Source organism: Ceratotherium simum, chromosome 18 (genome assembly GCF_057802395.1).
Source record: "Ceratotherium simum simum isolate JZ-2026a chromosome 18, ASM5780239v1, whole genome shotgun sequence".
NCBI lineage: Eukaryota > Metazoa > Chordata > Mammalia > Perissodactyla > Rhinocerotidae > Ceratotherium > Ceratotherium simum.
This window is the reverse complement of record NC_141917.1, coordinates 41,791,377-41,811,339: the sequence shown is the minus strand read 5'-3', so window position 1 is coordinate 41,811,339 and position 19,963 is coordinate 41,791,377. Positions and strand designations below refer to the sequence as shown.

Below are 19,963 nucleotides of genomic sequence, written 5' to 3'. Positions count from 1 at the left end.
TTTCAATACAGCATGGTAAATGCTAGGATAAATGAATGCACAGAGTGTTGTGGAAACAAAGAGGAGAGGCAGACATTGCAGGTTCCTCAGGAAGCAGACTCTAAGATGGAGATTAATATGCAGGAACTTTATTAGGGAATGTCCTTGGGATCAACATTTGAGGAAGGGAAGGGAGCTGGATTGGGAAAAGAGAGATGTCAACCTGCAATGTAGTCTCAATGGAAACCTCAGCTGAACTTGAGGGGAGTTCTGAAGATGGTGGGTCTATCTACAGCAGCATTCATAGCAGCAGGGTAGAAAGCCCTTTATTCCTGAAGGGTGCGCCATGGAATCTACCAGTCTACCCCTTGCATCACCTGGATCCTCTTCTTCATGTAAATCCTGGGAACAGTGCTTGGGTGATAATCTTCATGTTCCTCCTTATCCATTGCAGATCCATTTACCCTCAGCTGGCATCTCTGCTGGTCTCAGTGGCTACCTGATGATGTGATTCAGACTCTCATCCCTGAGGTGTCTGAGCTCCTGTCAACATGCTCTTCTTAGGACAGGGTGACTGCACTTATTTATTTACTGCCAAAGAAGCACCAAGAGGTGTCCAAGGGGACCACATGGGCACCCAACATATGCCTCTGTGAACCTGTTGTGTAACAATTACCGGCCAAGTTAGAGAAGACTCCTGTCTGCTAGTTCCTTGATATAAGGAGACTGAAATATTCAGGCAGCAGCTCTGGCTTGTGATACAGAAGGAATCTTGTTGTGTCCCCTCGTGGAAGCATTCCCCTTTGAAAACTAGGAGCTTTGAAACCATAGATTTATGGTTTATGGGAATGGGAGCACAAATCCCTGAAGTAGGTCACTGAGAGTGGTGGTGAGCAAGGCCACTCCTGATCTACCCCTTGTTCTCAGATCCGTATGTTATACCTCCTGGAGATATGGTAGGAAGTGTATAAGGATCTTTAATTTAAAGACCATGTAAAGATCTTTCATTTAAAGTGTCTATTATGGGGGGGGGTGGGCACAAGGGATGGAGGGATGTGCTTATATGATGACTGATAAACAATAATGTACAACAAAAATTTCACAATAAAAAAATAAAATAAAAAAAAATAAAGTGTATATTGTGTTCTAGAGGATGGAACCCCACCCTGATAGGGTATTGCTTCTGAGCTGGTGGTTCAACTGTACCTTCGTCAGGCTGTTGCAACACTCTATCAGGCCTGCAGCTTCAGTGGTGTAGTAATGTGATAGGACCAGTGGACCCCATGGTCTTAGGCCCGTTACTACACCTCCTTTGGAGTGAAGGGTGTGTCTTAGACTGATGTGATGTTATTTGGCATCCTGTGTTAGCAGCTCTTAGATAGTGGTGCTAGCTGAGGCCCTATAGGCAAGAAAGACAAATATATACTCAGAATATGTGTCTATTTTTGTTGAAATGAATCACTGGTCATTCCAGGGAGGAAGACTTTCATTGAAGTCAGCTTGCCACCAAGTGGCAAGTCTTCAAGGGATGGGAACATATTGGGGACTTGGTTTTGGACTCTATCGGAGGCATGGACTGTTGGAGGACTTGGTGGCCCCACGTTGGGTCTGTGGGCCACCCCAGGAATCAGGTGCGCCCTTGGGCAAGTCAGCTTTCTTTTGCTGAAGGGAAATGACAGTATAAAGTAAAATAGTCACTGTGTAATAAATTTACTAACAAACTTCTTTTTTTAAAAAAATTTTTCCCTGGCATCCTTTTATGGTGAAAGTTATGAGGAACTTAACATCATAGAAGTTTTCTCTGAGTTATCTCTTTAGTTAAAATTTCAAACCAGCATTCAGCAGCAGCAGGAGCTAGGAAAGCCTTGGTAAGAGGGAGGCCATACTATTGGGTGCATGCAGACTCCACTCTTGCCACCATGACTACTTCATTATGCACTCATTGTGCCAAAGTAGGGGTGGCAGATGACAGAGGCTGGCTGATGTCACCTGACCAAGTCATTTTGTCTGCCTGGTTGTTTAGTGCCTATTCCATGGTGGACGTTTTCTGGTGGGCATTAACATGCAGTATAAAGATCTTCCCACTTCATAGTGACACTCATGCATCTATCCCAGACCTCCTTTCCCTGCTCTTTCAATCTTTCTCATTCTAGGCTCCTGACCATCTGGCCAGGCCATTTGCCGCTACCTATGAGCCTTTATATATTCTAACCTCAGGCCGCTTCTCTCTCCCTATAAAGTGGATGATGAGGTGTACCACCCAAACTTCTATTCATTGGGAGGATTTTCCGTCACCAGCATTTCTCATGGTCTCCCCTACGAGGAGCTGTAGTACAGCTGGAGTCCATTTGGAGCTTGCACCCATATGATGAAGCTGACTCAGCCATGAACCAAACTCAGGTGTTTTGCTCCTCCATCAGCTGGTAATAAGGGATCCCCCATGCAGCCATATATGTGAGCTGAGGGAAAGCTGCTGGTGCAAGAAAGGTGCCGACCTGGAGCTCTGGGCTACCATCTCGTGTAGCTTGCTTGTGCCTTCTGGCCCTATTCATGCTCAATCCTGGATGTACCACTTCCATCCTTTTAATCTCTTCTTCCACCATCTGTCATAGCAATTCTATCATCTTTGCCTCACTTAAGAGTGAGTCAGTGTGTTTCCCATGCTTCTAGGAGCTGTCTTAGCAGGGAGTTCACACCATTTCTGAGAGTCTTTGCTAGTGTGTTATATCCTGTATCCTTGGAGAGTACTTCCAAATCTATAAACTCTCACTTATTCAACTTTATGTTCTCTCCCCCTTGACTCATGTGTATTCTCCCAGTGACTGGCTGTGCATTCTGGGTAGGTCCTGCAGGTCCTTTAGGGTCTCATCCTTTTCCTCCCATACCAAGCTCAACATGTCCCTATGCAGGTTATGTTGTGACTCAACCTTAGTTTTTGGTCTAGTGGCCAGCAGGAGAGATGGGGGCATATTTTCAGGGGTCACATGTTGCTTGTGGAGAGAGGCCTCTGCATCCTCTAAGCAAGGAGAGTGCCAGCCTTACTAGGGGAATAGGCTACTTCTGCAGACTAAGAGGGTTCAGAGGGATCTAGGGACCCAAGATATTTTAATGCATCAACCCAGATGTCCCCCTTCCATATGTCAGTGTTCCATTCTTTCCCAACCAGGGCCTTACCCTTGTTAGAGCAAGCTTATCTTTGTTGGGACTTTAACTTTATTTGGAGCTGACTACTCTGACAATTAATTCCTAGGTGGCATCTCAACTTCCTCTGCTCTCCTGCTGTAGGAGATGAGAAGGACTTTATATGCTACCAGAGAAGCCCTCTGGCTTTGATGCTTAGCTTGTACTTGTGGATTAATCTCTCCTAGCTTTTCCTTATCTTTTTCCAAAGCTTCATTCAAACTTAGCAATAGACACCCAATTCCATTGTCCTCATAGTTACTATTTGCCCCGTATTTTTCATAGCGTGATATTTCATACTGGCTAGTGGGTTCCCTTCCACTGTTAAACCAGATCACTACCAGTGATTTAGGATTAACTCCTGTGGAAAGGAAGGAAGGAAGCAGTATTGGGGAGGTGGAGAAGTAGAGTTGCAATTCGGTTTCAGTGGAAGCCTCAGCCACCCCTATTGAGAGTTCTGAAGAGGGACTGATCCATCAGAGCTGTCCTAAGTTGGAGTGAGAGAATACTGAGCCTTTGTACCCCCATGTCAGATCTGTGGGCCACCCCAGGAAGCAGGTGTGGCCTTGGGCAAGGCAGCTTTCTTTGGAAGAGTCAGTCCCTGAAGGGAGATGACAATGTAAAGTAAAATAGTCATTGTGTAATAAATGTACTAACTTATACTTTTAAAATTTTTCCCTAGCATCTTTTTATGGTGAAAGCTATGTAGAGCTTAACATCGTAGAAGTTTTCTCTGAATTATCTCTTCAGTTAAAATTTCAAACCAGCAAGCCACAAGGATTACTTTTTCTTGCAGCTGGGAAAAATGACTACTGTATAATAGAACTTCTATCAGGAAACTTACGGGTAAGATTTTTAAAAATGTTTAAAAGCATATAAGCATTCATTTACTGGAGAGAAACACAGTGAGAGAGAAAGAGAACAAAATAGTTATCCATTTGATAACTATTATTTTGCTAGAATAAAATCATGTGCCATTTGTAAGGGTTGGAATCTTTTCCAATTTTACCAGCATTTCTTAAATATTCCAACTCTGAAATTTTTTAACCTCAATATGTAGTTCATAAATATGGGAAGAGTTTTCATGTCCAAGTTTCTCTCTTTCTCTTTTGTGAATAGTCCTGTTTTCTCAATAAAACACTATGGGATGAGATTGGTTAATTATGATTCTTTCTCTTTCAGGTGAGAGTGAATTTGGGTGCAGATGAACAGTTGCTCCTTTCTGAGCAAAGACTTCGTATGGATGACTTGGTTTGGCATATAGTGGAACTGCACTGTGTTAAGGATAATCTCTCTTTGGTTATTGATAAACGTTATGAGACAACTGGCCAAATCACTGGTGGGATGCACAATTTGCATTTTCAACATGGAATCTACGTAGCAGGCCACAGTGAACTTGATGTCCCTTACCTAGATGGAGAGCTCCCCAATTTCCGTGGATGTATGGAGGATGTGGTATTTAACCAGAGGGAGATCCTTACGTCCCTTAGATCTTACCCTGGTTTTAAGAAAGTTTATGAGGTGTCACTAGGGTGCAGTGATGAATTTTTTGCAGGGGAGGATGAAGCCATCAGTTTCTTTAGCTCCAGATCCTATGTCACCTTCCCAGAATGGAGGGTGCAAGGGGAAGGGCTACTGGAATTTGCTTTGCAGACTGGTACTCAGCAAGCCTTGCTTTTATTTCAGTCAGGTAGAGAAGGAGATTTTGTTGCTTTGGAAATAGTTAAAGGTCTGTTGAAGGCTCATGTAGGAAGGAGTAAAAGTAATACTCAGCTCTCTTCTTTTAGCTTAGTTAGTGACAACAAGTGGCACATTATTCAACTCAAATTCACTGGAAAGTATCTGGACCTGATGGTAGATGGACAAGGGGTGAGGACGTTGCTGCCTTTGCAAAGCAAATCATTTGTATCTGAAGGCCCCCTCTTCGTGGGAGGTCTTCATAACCGGAAGGGAGAAGAAGTTAAGAGGTTAGAACTTGTCTCTGTGCCTAGGAAATCTGCTGGAGGAATCTCTTTCAAAGGGTGCTTAAGAGGCTTGGAAACCAATTCAGAAAAGAGAGCATTAAAGGATGCCCTTGTTTCCAAAGACATATCTGCTGGGTGTAAAATGAAGAGTAATGGTAATGAAAATCCTTCCATAACAACAACAGCAAACCTGCTTCAGTCAGAAGTTCCCCTGTCCACTGCTGTCCCTGAGGCAGGCAAGCCTTTGCTTCAAGATGCAAGTAGCCGTTTCTTGGTTCTAAATAACTTGGAGGTTCAAGAAGGTGGGCAAGCCTTATTGGAACAAAGGCATATGAAGGTGGAGGTGGAATTTAAGGATTTGGGTATCCATCATTCTCAAATACTATTTAAAATAAAGGAAATGCCTCTTCATGGGTTCCTTCGATTAGATGTTTCCCCTGAGCAAGAAAAGGAGAAGGCTTTTACTGTGTTAGATTTGGGGCAAGGAAAAGTTTGGTATGTCCATGATGGTTCAGAAGAACCTAGGGATTATTTCACATTTTCGGTCTCTTCCAACAGCAAGAAGGAAATGCCGTTATATCCGCAAGGACATGTTCCACGTGTGTTTAACATTATTGTCATTCCAGTAAATGATCCCCCGTACCTTAAGCTCCCTGAGGGAAACTTGCTTCTCCTATTTGAGAACTCTAAGAAAAGACTGACTCCAAATATAATACACGTGTCAGACCCTGACACGGATTCCTTGAGTCTTAGTATTTCAGTTCTTGGTAACTTCAATTCTGGTGCTGGGTTTTTAGAAAACACCAACGATCCTGGGAGAGCCATTAATGGTTTCACACATGGGGATTTAAGAGATGGCAACATTTTCTATGTGCACAGGGGCCATCGGAACTCTCGGATCCTTCTGAGAGCAAGTGATGGAGAGCTGGTTAGCAATACAGTGGTGTTACGGGTCATGGCTGTTCCTTGGGACTTTAAAGTGGCCAACAGGACCGGTGTGGTGGTACAGCAGGGTGGCATCGTTCTGATTACACAGAGTAACTTGTCAGTGGAGGTTAATGGTGAACGCCATGAGATAGAAACCTGCTATAATGTCACTCGTCCACCTCAGTTTGGCCAGATTCAGTGGCAGGGATCAGGTGGTGAATGGGAACAAGTTAGTTCCTTTTCTCAGCATTCCATTGATCGGGGTCGGGTCCGGTACCATAATACATTCAAAGAATTGCAGCTAGAAAATGTAATGGATCACTTTAAATTTAAAGTTAACATAGAAGGGAAAATCAGTGAAGAGCTGATGTTTCCTGTTACTGTACAATGGCTAAAGTTTACACTTCTGAAAAATGTTCCTCTCGAGATCAGTAAAATGAACAGACAAGTATTGACTTCTGATCATTTGCAGGCTGTGACAGAGGGTGTGGAAGTAGCTGAGAGGGAATTACATTTTAAGTTACTGACCCCCCCTAAGAAAGGAAAATTGCTACATGGCAATAAAATTCTAAAAACAAACTCAGTCTTCAGCCAACAAAACATTACAGACTCTAAGATAAGTTATGAACCACAGGAGAGGCCCAGGGAAGACACACAAGATACATTTAGGTTCTTGATTGTTGCAAAACACATAGAATCAAAAGATTATACTTTCCGAATAAACTTTAAAGCAGATAACATGCACATTATTGTAATGAACAGAGGATTATTTGTAAAAGAAGGAGAAGGGAAATTAATTACAAAGTCGGAATTATTTGCTCAAACCTTGGACAATCAGACCTTCCAATACAAAATCACCAAGAGTCCTCAACATGGGAAGCTGAAACTGATTGGCTTTTCAGATTCTCTGGGAAGTCATGACAATATCACCACATTTACCAATCAAGACATAGTGGGTGAGCGGCTGCTGTATGTCCATGATGACTCGGAGACTCACTGTGATGAATTCCTCGTTGTGGCCTCCAGCACCGGACCAGGCCAAGAGGGAGTGATGAGGGATCTTGACACAGAGCGTTTGTCTACAGAAATCAAAGTCACCATTTCTGTCGAGTTAAAGAATGATGAGAAACCAGTGCGCGTGGTAGATAAGGTCTTCCACGTTGTGCGGAATGGCCAGCGCTTATTGACCCTGGCAGATCTCTGTTACCATGATCCTGATTCCGATTTTGATGATGGGCAATTGCTCTACACCCGGCGGGGCATCCCAAATGGGGACTTGGTGCGAGCTGGTGACCCCACTCAGAAACTCTACCAGTTCAGGCAAGACGACCTACAGGAAGGGCATGTGCTCTTCAGGCACCGGGGTGCAGACTTGGCCCGCTTTGTGCTGTTTGTGACAGACGGCGTCCACTACACGTCCTCCCTTCTTGAGGTCAGTGTGTCAGACCCCTACGTCCGGATAGCCAACAACACGGGGCTGCTGGTACAGAGAGGAAAGGACAGCAGCCTCACAGCAGCCAACCTCAGTGTCACCACAAACCAAGATGTCAGAACGGACCACGAGATCGAATTCCACATCGTGCGCCCCCCGAAGCACGGCAGAGTGCTGGTCAACAACTCGGTGTCCCGCTCATTTTCCCAGCATGACGTGAAGCAAGGACGTGTGATTTATAGGGGTGACGGCAGTGGCAACTTTGATGTCTTCAACCTGACAGTGAAAGTTAAAGATACATGTTTAGAAGTGGGTGTCTATGTGCGCCTGTACTTGGAAAGCCACCAACATCACACCCAAATTCTACACAGCAAGACCCTTGTAGTTGAAGAAGGAAAACCAGTAAAACTGAGTAGAGGAAGGCTCCAGGTAGGTAGTCGACCTAGCACCAAGCCTCCTCACTCTCCCGGAACCACGGAGGCGAATGATCTATTTGTTTGCTTCTGAAAGCTATTTGTGTGCTGATTTCTCTGCTGGTATTTAGAATGAATTCTTTAAAAGTGTGAATGCCGTTGAGAAGAAAAGCTGGAAGGTTTCATAAGTTTGATACTACTAATTTTCCTATAGTTGGAAATGGAATGTAAGTAATACTAAGCCTTACTGGACAGCTGTGTGCACATGGACACGAGAGTATGTGTGTGTTTAGTGTCGGAGGAACTGGGAATGAGGAGGAGATGTATATATTATAGTAAATTAAGAGATCTTTTTTCATTTTTCCTAGCAACACTGCCAATATTCCCTTTCGACTGAGTTATGTTCATAATGTGATGAAGCAGGGTCTAAAACCTTAGAGTAACTTAACAAACATAAAAAGCATTCCCGAAACAGCAGAGGATACTGTATGACACAGTGTATTTCCTTAGCTCTGAATGTGGCCTGTTTATTTTCCTGAAACTGATGGATAAAATTGGCCTGGACCAATGGAATGCCAGGAGTGAGACCTCACACCAGAGGCTACCTGGTTTCCTGGGCCTCCTTCTTGGGACCTTCCAGCAGGCACAGACCTGCCGATCAGAGTTAGGAGAGAGTGTTCTTTTTAGGGTAATCCTGTGCAGGGTGCTTAAACTGTGATTTATGACAATGGCCACAAATGCAGGCTATTCTGAATCTACCGTCAGGACTGCAAACACGTTTACTTGTTTGCATAATGCAGCCAATAACATCAAGTAGAAATCGATTCAAATCAGAAGCAGTTATACTAAATAATCAGTTTTGACCAAGGGACTATGGAGCCCACCAGCTTTTCTCAATTCTTTTTCAGGATCTTAGAGAGTTTATGTTTAAGTTTCACCACAAGGGGGCATGTGTAGTTCAGTGGCTATGAATTAGGAACAGTTTTGAAATGGATTTTGCTGAATCAGTGAATTCAATATACATTGAAAATGCTGAGCTAGTTAAAATGCGAGAGAAAAATAAACTTTCCTCTAAAGTCTTGCAATTTTAGTGATTCAGCTGCTGCTTCCACCACATTGTATTCCTTCTCTTTATACAATTTTATTTCTCTCAGCTCATCTTTCTGAGTCCTGGGTTTGTTGCCACTGTGAATGATGCCTTGTTAACATGTTAGTAGCTATTCAAGTGTTGTTGACCATTACTCTTCTTTGCGACCAGGACTGAAATGCAAAATATTGGCATGATCACTGGAGCACACCCAGATTTAAACTGTGTATCGACCCTGGTTGTAACTTAAACCATTTGTGGACATTAATAGAAAAACGTTTGGTTCATCAAGGGTCTTGACTCTTACATGTATTAATGTGTTTTTGTGTTTGTGTGTTGTGTATGTGAACTCAAGGCTGTGCATGAAGATAATGTTCCTTCAGAGGCAATGTTCATTGTCAGAACTCCGCCAATGCATGGATACCTCCGAAAATCTTTACCAGAAGAAAGCAGCTTGGGTACGGATGAAAAGTCCCCTTTGACATTTACACAACAAGATATTGATGATGGTAACATCCATTATGTGCAGACTGCACCTGACCAACAAGAGGACCGTTTTTTACTGGATGTGATGAATGGTTTCCAAGCTGTGAGTGGAGTTGAAATCTTGGTGGATATCATCCCTAAGTGGATTCTTCTGGAGATACAGAATTTCACAGTCCAAGAAGGTGGTTCCAAAGCACTTCTGGAAGACTACCTCAAAATTCCAAGCAAATATTTTAAGGGACTTGACTGTGAATTTGTTCTCCTCAAACCACCAAAACATGGTTATGTTGAAAATTCTCATTTTCCAAGAGTAAAGCTAATGAAATTTACCAGGAAACAGGTAATAACTCTCAGTTAACATATTTGGGTATGTTGGATGAAAGAAGAAATTTGGCTATTTATTATTTAGATGCATAGACTCTCGGGAGTGATGGGACCTTAGAGGGTTTCTAGTCCAAACTCCCAACAGATGCCAGAAGCCCTTCCCCAATAACCCATAGAGAGGCCGTCCAGCTATTACTTAAATATCTTCAGTGATAGAAAACTCATTACTTCCTGAGATGGGCCCTTCCAGTTTAAAAACACTCCAATTGTTAGAAAGTTCTTTATACTGAGCTGAAATCTGCCACTTGGAAATTTCTGCTGATGCTGACGGAGTGCATACTCTGTGCCATGCCCTCTGCTAAGCATAGCGCTATCAATAGCTAAAATGGCCCAGTCCCTGCAGTAAAGCATCTGGACACAGCTGCCAGTCTGGTGTCCAATCAGCATAAAATAACTGGAGTCAACTCTGGGCTGCTATCAGGTTTCTTTGCTGTGGGCTAGAATGGTTTTGTGAGACTTTTCCTTCTTTCCATGAATAAAAGAATGATTTCCATTACTTTCTTCTTAAATATTGAAAAGTAGCTTGCAAATCCCCGTCATTTCCTTTATAAGCTCCTAGGAATACACACTCTTCAGGTTGGAAACCATTAACAACCACCTAGCACCTTTGGATATCTTTGCCCAGTTAGCTAAGAACCCATGTGTGCTGCTTCATTTTGCTTCTAAGGATTTCAACTGGTTTACTAAACACTTATTCTGTTCAAGTTACTGTGCAAGGTTACCATGATAATAGACATATTCCTCACCCTCAAGAAATGCTGTGAGAGAATCAGGCACACAAACTTTAATATGAGGTATACTCTTCTAATCTTGCACAGAGCATTTTCACAATGGTGCTATGGGAGTGCAGAGTTGGCACCTTTGACTCTAATTGAAGAGAATGGAGAAACCTGCACAGAGGTGATAATGTTTAAGCTAGACTTTGAGGAGGGAGAGAAAGAGCAGGGAGCTAACAGAGGAGGACACAGAAAAAAAATCAGTGCAAGCAAAGGGAAGAGCATGGCCAAGGGCATGGAGGCATTGAAGTGAATGGCATTCTGGGGGACTGGAGACTAGTCCACAAGGCTCGCAGATGAGGAGTCGTAGAGAGTGCTTGGGCCCAGACTGTGAAGAGTCTTGAATTACATATCAAGAGAGTTAGACTTAACCAGGTGGCTTTAAGGAGCCATGGGGAGAAGTAGAGAATGCTGAAGGTTAGAAACAACCTTAGAAATCAGTGCTTCTCAATGGGGCACCCAGAGAAGGTGACTCTTTAGTGACTCCATGGAGGCATCTGTTAATCATAGCTTCCCTCTCAAAGCCTGGACAAACCATCCAAGGTAACCGCTCTCTCTGGTGTGAGTTGAATCTAGTACTGTTTACCTTGTGCACTCTAAGTGAGGGCCTGAGTACAAATTTTCCTCCTGTCTTGGCCAGTTCATTATTGATCATGCTTTGTAAGAAATATATATTTAAGGATAGTTGGTTGAAATCTGTGTATGGAGTACCTGTGTTCCCTGTAGTATCTATGTTATCATGTAGCCTTGTTCACAGTCAAGGTCATGTGTCTCTGCTCTTCCAGATGACCCCTTCACACTTTCTCTTCCTATGTAGCTGTGGAGGTCTCCAAGTTTTGAGACACCATCATTTTCACTTACAGTGACACTAACTGCTAACAACTAGTGGCTATAGCCTTTAGTGGCTTGGAGAAGGAGAGGCCATGGCCATATTTGCCCTTCATTCGTTCCACAAGTAGTTTTTGAGTATCTATTATGTATCAGGCACGCCAGTTCTAGGTACTGGAGATAAAGCAGTGAACTAACCCAGCAATAATCCCTGCCCTTATGCATCTTCTTTCCTGGTGGTGGAAAGAAGGAGATATAGAGAGAAAATAAATAAAATAAATAAGTGAAATAAATGGTATGTGGAATGAAGAGTAATGCTATGGAGAGAAATAAAGCAAGAAAGGGAGATAGGATGTGCTGGGGCCTTCAGTGGTGTGTGTCCGTGTGTGTGTGTGTACTGATGTTCAGTTTTGAATAAGGTGATCAGGGAAGGCCCCATTTGAGTCGACACCTGGAGGAGGTGGTGGATGAGTGAGCTAGGTGGATATGAGCAAGAGCATTCAGGAAGAGGGAAGAGCAGGCAAACAGCTCTGTGTGGGGAGCAGCAAGGGGTTTAGTGTGACTGGAGCTGCATGCGTGGGGAGAGCAGTAGATGAGGTTAGGGAGGTCCAGCATGGGGGGGCCTTCGACTTCATCTTTGACCCTGAGTGAGTTGGGGAGCAATGTGGTAGGCAGGATGTGAGCAGAGGAGCAACACAAAATGCCCTGAACATGATTGGTGGTGGGGGACCAAATACTTTTTAATCTTTTAAGATTTTCTACAAGTTTGTTATATCCTTTAATTTTAGGTCAGCAGATATTTTTCTAGTGTTAGAAGTCTAGGAATGGACAAATCCCCACCAAACCCTCTCTTTGCCTTTAGATTAATACGTGTTAAATGGCATGTAATTTTGGGGAGTGCCACTCCATTGAGGAAATAATGTATTTCTCCAGGAAAGATACTGAGGAGGCAATTCTATTTAAATGCTACACTCCTAAAGTGTATTAGGTTAAAATTTCTCCTGCCCTCTGGTTAGGGCTATCTTCCACGTTTGTTTTCAAATAGCTTAAAACAGCATGTTCCGGGAATGTGTGGTCAGGCCTATGATCTGAAATTGCTCATGGAACTCAAAAGAAATTCTCATAGGACTTGTGTACAAGTGGCCACAACTTTCCCTTAAGACTCTTCATGAACTTTTTGACTCTTGTCAGAAACACATCTGAGAGATCAAAAGTCTTTGCTCAAAGGAAGGGCGCCATAGGAATGGGCAAAGTTGAACTGTTAAAAATTTTGGCTGTATTTTATCAAAACAAACACAACCTCAGAGACTTTTTCAGAAGTTCAAGTACTCCTGTTGGGAGAAGTTCTCCGCCATTGTATGTTTGGGTCACAGACTCACTGAAGTCAAGTTCCCTTCTAGCTTTAAAATTCTCTGGGTCTCTGATTTCGATCCTGTGCTCTTCAGCATTTCCACCCCAGAGCCTTAAAGACATGAAGGGCATTCTGATCAAATTTGTGGTGATTACAAATGCAAGAAGATTAACTAATTCATTAGATGACCATTTCAGAATGAAAATTAGAAAGATGAAATCTAACAAGGATAAAAGTAAATGTTTGCATTTGGGTTAGTACAGTGAGGGAAATTTGCCTTGATAGAATAATTTGGTTCCAACATATTTCATTATATTCTGCCCACAGGAGATGTATGGTAGCTAGCCATGGGTAGCATCCGTTAAGAGACGCACCAAGAAATGATCGTATTCTGAAGGAGGAGGAGCAGGATTAGGAGGTAGCAGGTGCAACCTCTCATACAAAGAGCATTTAAGGGAATAATGCAGGCTTAGCTCAGAAAAGAGGAGTTTGAGTAAACTTAATGGTTTCCCTATGTCCATATGTTTCCAAAGAGCAGAAATCTAACCAGTGGGTGGAAGCTTCAGAGCCTAAACCTAACATTCTGAACTGTCCAACAAAGCAATCCACAACTTCAAAAATCAGTCACTCTAAATAACCAAGTAAAGTCTGAATTTTAATGGGTGTTGTTCCATTGGAAGAAAAGGCAGATTATATCAGTTACCTACAATACATTTTAGTGTTAGAAATAGCCTTTGAACTCAAGTCTTCTGATTACAAGTCTAGCATTCTCTTTACTACCCTACATTGCTCCATCACTCTGTTCCTCCTTAAACTTATTTCTAGAATGCAACATTCATAAAAACTGTACCATCCATTGTAATTTGCACTCTGATTGTCAGAATCAAACTTCATGAGATGAACACATACATGCTTCTATGTTTTAGAGGGATATAAAAAGTTAGGATTTCTTTTATAGCAATTTATTCATATTTTTAAGTCACATTTCAGTAAGTTGGTGATTTTTTTTGTGGTTAATTATAGGTGGAAGATGAATTGATTTACTACGTTCATGATGATAGTGAGGAGCTTCTTGACAATTTCACCGTCTTTGCAAATAGCTCAGAGCTTGGAAAACAAAGTTTGCCCCAAACTCTTTTTGTGACTGTTGAATCAGTAAATGATGAGGCTCCAGTAATAACAGCCAATAAAATCCTTCAGGTAAGTGCTCCATGCTCTTTGATTTATCATGATAACAATAGGGCTACTGATTTGATTTTCTTTTATATTATTTCTGATATTAAATAATAAGACATATGACTATGTATGCATAGTTGACATATTCCTACTGATTTAAAATAAATGTCAGTTATTACCAGGCAATTCTGTTGGGCACTGTCAGGAGATGATGAATCACAATGAGTTGCTGCCATATTGTATTTCTTGAGTGGGCACTGCTCACACTGTGTTTCCTGAGGCACGGCCTTTTCTACTAGGTTGGGAAGGTGTATGCACACAGGAAACTCCTGTGGGGCTAGTAGCAGAGTGGTTAAGAGAATGGGCTCTGCAGTAGACAGATATGGGTGAGAATCAGCTCCCCCCTACTGGCTGTGTGACCTTGGGCAGGTTATTTAGCCCTCTCATTTGCTGTCCTATAGGTGGGGCAAAATGGAGACACAGTTGTGAGGATTAAACGATAAAATGATGTAAAACTCTTTCACAGCGCCTAACATGTGGTTAGGGCTCAATAAATGGTAGTTATTATTACTAAAAAACTCCAAGCCCACACCAGCTTAGGGTAAAATAAGGCCACCATACAGTCGTGCGTCAGTATTTTGCTGGTTCTGGGAGCTTCCATCACCCTTCACTCTTTCTGAGAATCCCCTGGGAGTGGTTCTTAAGCAATCATGGATAAATATGTCTTGGCTGCCACATAGTGTCCACCATTTTTCTTGTCTCCTGAAGTAATGTCTGTTGCTGTGGCTTTTCTTGCCCACACAAAGGGGCTGATGTCCAGGAAGCCTTCCAGCTCTGATGGCACCATTTCCTACAGCACCAACACTACCAGTGTCAATGCTAGTGAACCCATTGGTGCCAGTTTGCACTCAAGTATCCCAAAGCTCTCATTTAATAAATTTTCTTGGTTTTAACTCACTGCTTCTTGCTGTCCCTGCTTCTAAGGACTTGGGCATGAATCCACCATTCTAGCTTGGAGAATGATTGTAACTATTATAATAGTAAGTGCTCAAAAAATAAGTGTTAGCTATTATTATGTGCCAGTTACTGCTCTAAGGGCTTACAGCTCACTGAGATATGTGTACCATTTCCCTCATTGGACAGATGAAGGATTTGCATGACAGCTGAATGACAGGCTCAGGATAGGGTGATAGCATGGGAGCCTAGTGGTTTCTTCATGCCTCTTTTCGTGGTCTCCAGCAATGTCTGACACACAGGAAACAAGAAACATTTTTTGAAGGAATGAGTAAATGAGAATATAAACTGTCAATTCTCCCCCTACACTGGTTCATGTTTCAGAGACCAGGCTTTCGTCTTGGCTCTTTATTCCTTTGATATGGCTGCATTTCTGGGAGAATCCTTGGCCCCTCATACAAATGAGCCCCTAGCGGACTCATTCATCAGATGTATCCAGACATGGGAATCTGAATGTGTTCACCCTGAAATTTGGCTGAGACAAATCTTTGTACATACATATTTGGCAACTTCAGCTTTGTTTACACCACTCACGAGGGCAAATAGTTAATAGTAGATTCTTTAGAAGTTCAGAGGAAGTTGGGTGGTCAGAGGAGATGCAGAAGAGGTAGACATGAGTAGAGGTCCAGTGGTTCCACCTGGTGAGGGTACCTCCCTTGGGTGGGGGAGAGCTTGACAATGAGGTGGGGCATTTGTTGTTGTAACATTGACTGAAAGATGCTACTGTATTTAGTGCCTGAGGGCCGGGGATGCATAATATCTTTCAGTGTTTGGGACAGTCCTACAAAATGAAATGTTCCACTCAAAGTGCTGATAGTGTCCTGTTGAGAAACACTCTTAACCAGGGATTGGCAAATTACAGCCCATGGCCCTAATCAGGCTGCTGCCTGTTTGTTTGTACAGTCCACAATCTAAGAATACTTTTTATAGATGAACATTGGCAATCGATTTGATAATAGAGAACACTAACTTTGAACCCCATGTAAGCAAAATGTTATCTCTCAAAAAAGAATTCCACTCTTCTCATTAGTAGACTTGTATTACAAAAAATTGTACTCTACTATTATAATTACAATTTGAATTTTATCAGTAAAACTTTGTGGAAATTCATTTTCTTTCTTATTACATAAGTACCTATATACTATCCTCAATTTTGCCTTGTGACCCGCAAAGGCTAAAACATTTGCTTTCTGCTTCATCATGGAAAATGTTTGCCAACCCCTGCTATAAACCAGCACTATCCAATAGAACTTTCTGCAATGATGAAATGTTTTGTATCTGTGCTGTCCAATACAGTAGCCACTAGCCACATGTGACTATGAAGTATTTGAAATGTGGCCAGTAAGATTAAAGAATGGAATTTTTAATTTTATGTAATTTTAATTCATTTCAATTAAATTTAAATAGCCCCATGTGCCTGATGGCTATTATAGTGGACAGAGCAGTTCCACGCTCAAAGGAGAGATTCTGATAGGTGGAGGCAAGACTGTACAAGGGATAGGGAGCAAACCAACCCAGCTGGAGTCATAGATCCATGTTTTACAGCATAAGGTTGGAAATGAGGGCCTTGAATTCTAGGAAAGGATTTGGATTTTATTTTGTGTCCATGGGAGGAATATGCAGATATATTCTATCTGTCTAGAATGGCTGGGAGAATGTAGAACTTTCAAAGCCACTTCATCTTCATAATGTTTAAAAAAGGAAAACAGAATATTGTGTTCATTGTTTGAGAGATTTTCCCTCCTTTACTTCACACAGCTTTTCATTCTTTTCACAGTCTAGATCCAGAATTGCCTTTTAAAGTACAGCTATGTTTGTCCACCCTCCTTCCATTTCTGAAGTTCTTTATAATCATGGCTAAAGGATAGGAAATCTATGTAGCAGTCTCTGAATGGCCTTGTGGCTGAATTTAGTCATGGGTCTTGAAGACCCCATCACAGTTTTTCATGAGTTTTAGTTGTTGCATAGTAACCAACTAATGTAGATCAGTTGGGCTATAGGAAAAGTATTTATGTATTACATATTATACAGTGTATATAATACTTATGTCTGCGTGTATGTGTGTGTGTGTATTACATATTTTATATATAGTCCTTCTATTAAAAAACAGAGGATCAAGTTGAACCCTCACAGGTGAGGAAACTAAAGCCCAGGGAACAGTGGGAGCCGAAGGTACCATAACTGGTTGGTTGTAGGGTCTCCTGACTTCTACTCCGAGAATCCTTTGTCCCTGATTTCGTCTACTCTGCTTTATTAGGGGGGGAGAGTAGGGAGGGGAATGGTTAAATAAACCATTTAACTAATAAAACAATGGTTAGGGCTGGTGCTATTCTAATCCAGTAGATCTTAAATGTTATTTTCTAAGTGGCAAAGGATCTAGACTACCAAGATACAAAATGGTGCAACAGATCCTCTGTGTCTGGGTGGTGGTTGACACAAAGAGAAAAGGGGTCTTTGGTGAGAGTGGTAGCCAGGCAAGTGAGAGGGAGAGGCAGGAAGAAAGCAAGGAGAACAGCACAGAAATAAGGAACAGTAAGCTTTTGACCCTAGTTTATAAAACCCCCCAGCGCCAATTAAATGATTGCACAGGTGTACCCAGGAGCCCACCTGGGGATAAGCCAACTAAAAAATTTTACTTTGTTAAAAATCGCTGGGGTTTTTAAAATCTGATTTTATTTGCTCATAATAGTTGGATCTAGGAATAGGCTTTTTAGTGCTTTTGGTTATCTTCCAGCTTGGCTCATTATTCAGCCTCTACATTTTAAGTGAAAACTTAATGGTGTTTATACGTTTGGAACTTGTCACTTTATACCTCTAGTGTACCTCACAGTCATTACCCAGGTATCCTGGGGATGGGATGGTCTAGTGTGTCAAACTTGTTGGCCCTCCCTCTGTTTTCAGCTCCTTTTCTCCGTCTCCCCACACAGATTCTTGTTGTATTAATACATTGTTGTTACATGCCTTCAAGTCATCTCTGACTCCTGGCGACCCTGTAGTGATGTCCACAATGTCCTGTCCTCAACAGCCCTGCTCAGCTCCTATAGACTCGTGCCTGTCTTCCTTTATGGAGTCAATCCCTCTGATATTTGGTCTTCCTCTTTTCCTGCTGTCTTCTTCTTTTCCCAGTTTTATCATCTTTTCCAAAGAATCCTGCCTTCTCCTGATGTGCCCAAAGTAGGATAGCCTCAGTTTTATCATTTTTGCTTCCAGTGATAGTTTAGGTTTAATTTGCTCTAGGACCCACTTGTTGGTCTTTTTGGCAGTCCAGGGGATCCGTGAGGTCTCCTCCAACACCATGTTTCAAATGAATCAGTTTTTTTTCCGTGTCAGCCTTCTCCGCTGTCCAGCTTTCACACCCGTACATGGTAATCGGGAACACGAGCTGTGGATAATCTTGGCCTTGGTCTTTAATGACCCTTCCTTACACTTGATGATCTGTCCTAATTCTTTCATTGCTGCCCTTCTGAGTTTCAATCTTTTCTTGATTTCTTGGCTGTATTAATACCTACTGAACTCATTCTCAGCAAAGTGATCTGAGAAGTAGATTGTTGGCTAGAGTGAGGAATTGTACAGAGCTATAAAAGTTTACGTTTATTGTCTGCTTGCCGAGTAGAGTACTGGACATCTTCCATAACTGGTGTCATTTTCATAGCCCTACAAAGGAACTGCCGTGAGTAATATCCTCATTATAAAGTGGGAGCGCAAGGGAAGGTGTGGACTTGAAGCCAAGTCTGTTCATGTCTGACTCTTTTGCCACCATATTCTGCTGCTTTCCCCTGTTACCCATGGCTGACTCAAGCTCTCTCAATGCATCGTGTGATCAAGGGCTGTCTTTATTAGTAAGATAACAAAGCTCCGAAGCTGTTGTGCCTCTTGCTGCTACTCAAGTGGACTTTATGGGAATAGGTCCGCAGCAGTTGTATCGACACATATGCGTTTGCCCAGCAACCTCAGCAGAGGATTTGGGCATTTTGCTGTGTGATGCAGAACCACAGGATGAGAAAGATCCAGGGGAGGGACCTAGGATCTAGAAAGATATGCGAGAAGAGCTGGAGTTGGCTGAAGGAGAGGAAGACCATGGAATAAGGTAGTAAACTCTTAGGCTTCTTTATGAAAAGGAATTGAGGTCCCATTATAGGCTTGGCTTTCAGTTCTGAGGTGCCATCCATTATAAGATGCACCATCAACTTAATAATAGCTTTACTATGTTTGAATATACCTGTCAATTTAAGATGTTCAGAACATTAAACTGTGAGGGGGAAAAAATGTACCCTAGACTTTGTCTCTATGTCTTCCCTTAAAATTAGAGAAATACAGTCTCCGCCAGGAACCTTGAGCTTGCTCAGATGGTTTGCCCAGACCCCTTCCCCCATCCTTGATTCCAGAGTGCTTCTCTCAAGAAAAAAAGGAAGAGTAGCTGGGAGCAGGAGCCATTTCCTTTATTCCTACCTTCTTCCCTGGATAGCCTGGGTCCAGGCCAGGAAGGGTGCAACTTCTCAGTTTTGATGAATGTGGTCATTTGACACTGGCTTTTTCTGAGTTTATTCATTTATTTATCTGATAAGAAATTCATTCTCTGTCTTGAAAGTTCTGGATTAAAGTTAGGAGACCAGAGTTTAAGGTTTGTAAACTGCCCAACTTGAGCAAAATTTCTCTGGGCCTCACCTTCCTTGATAGCAAAACCATGAGTGTGCTGTGGGCTGGAGTGTGTGTGTGTGTGTGTGTGTGTTTTCGTTGGCCATCTCTGAGTCCCTCCCATTCTAATGTCCTGTGGTTTTTATGACTGTAAACCTTGCTCGATATTCTCTGGGTGAGGCTGCACTTGTACACATGGAGAAGCTGTGGAGCCACCATTTTCTATTGGATGGATTCACTCCAGTCTAGACTAGGGGGAACCTTTTCTCTTCTCTTTGACTGAGAAACATATGATTAGTTTTGGCTTTAAAGTCAGTGTGTCGAGTCAAGA

General features: G+C 42.3%; 1 protein-coding gene across 1 annotated transcript in view; it reads left to right on the top strand.

The window, feature by feature from the left end:
• The first annotated feature begins 1,507 nt into the window (after positions 1–1,507).
• LOC101390553 (chondroitin sulfate proteoglycan 4-like) overlaps positions 1,508–19,963 on the top strand; it is a 65,870-nt gene continuing 47,414 nt past the window's right edge. The window contains exons 1-5 of the mRNA XM_004423027.2: positions 1,508–1,610; positions 3,842–4,005; positions 4,342–7,911; positions 9,338–9,808; positions 13,831–14,007. Coding sequence (XP_004423084.1) covers positions 1,508–1,610; positions 3,842–4,005; positions 4,342–7,911; positions 9,338–9,808; positions 13,831–14,007 — 4,485 coding nt within the window. The remainder of the gene's footprint in view (positions 1,611–3,841; positions 4,006–4,341; positions 7,912–9,337; positions 9,809–13,830; positions 14,008–19,963) is intronic.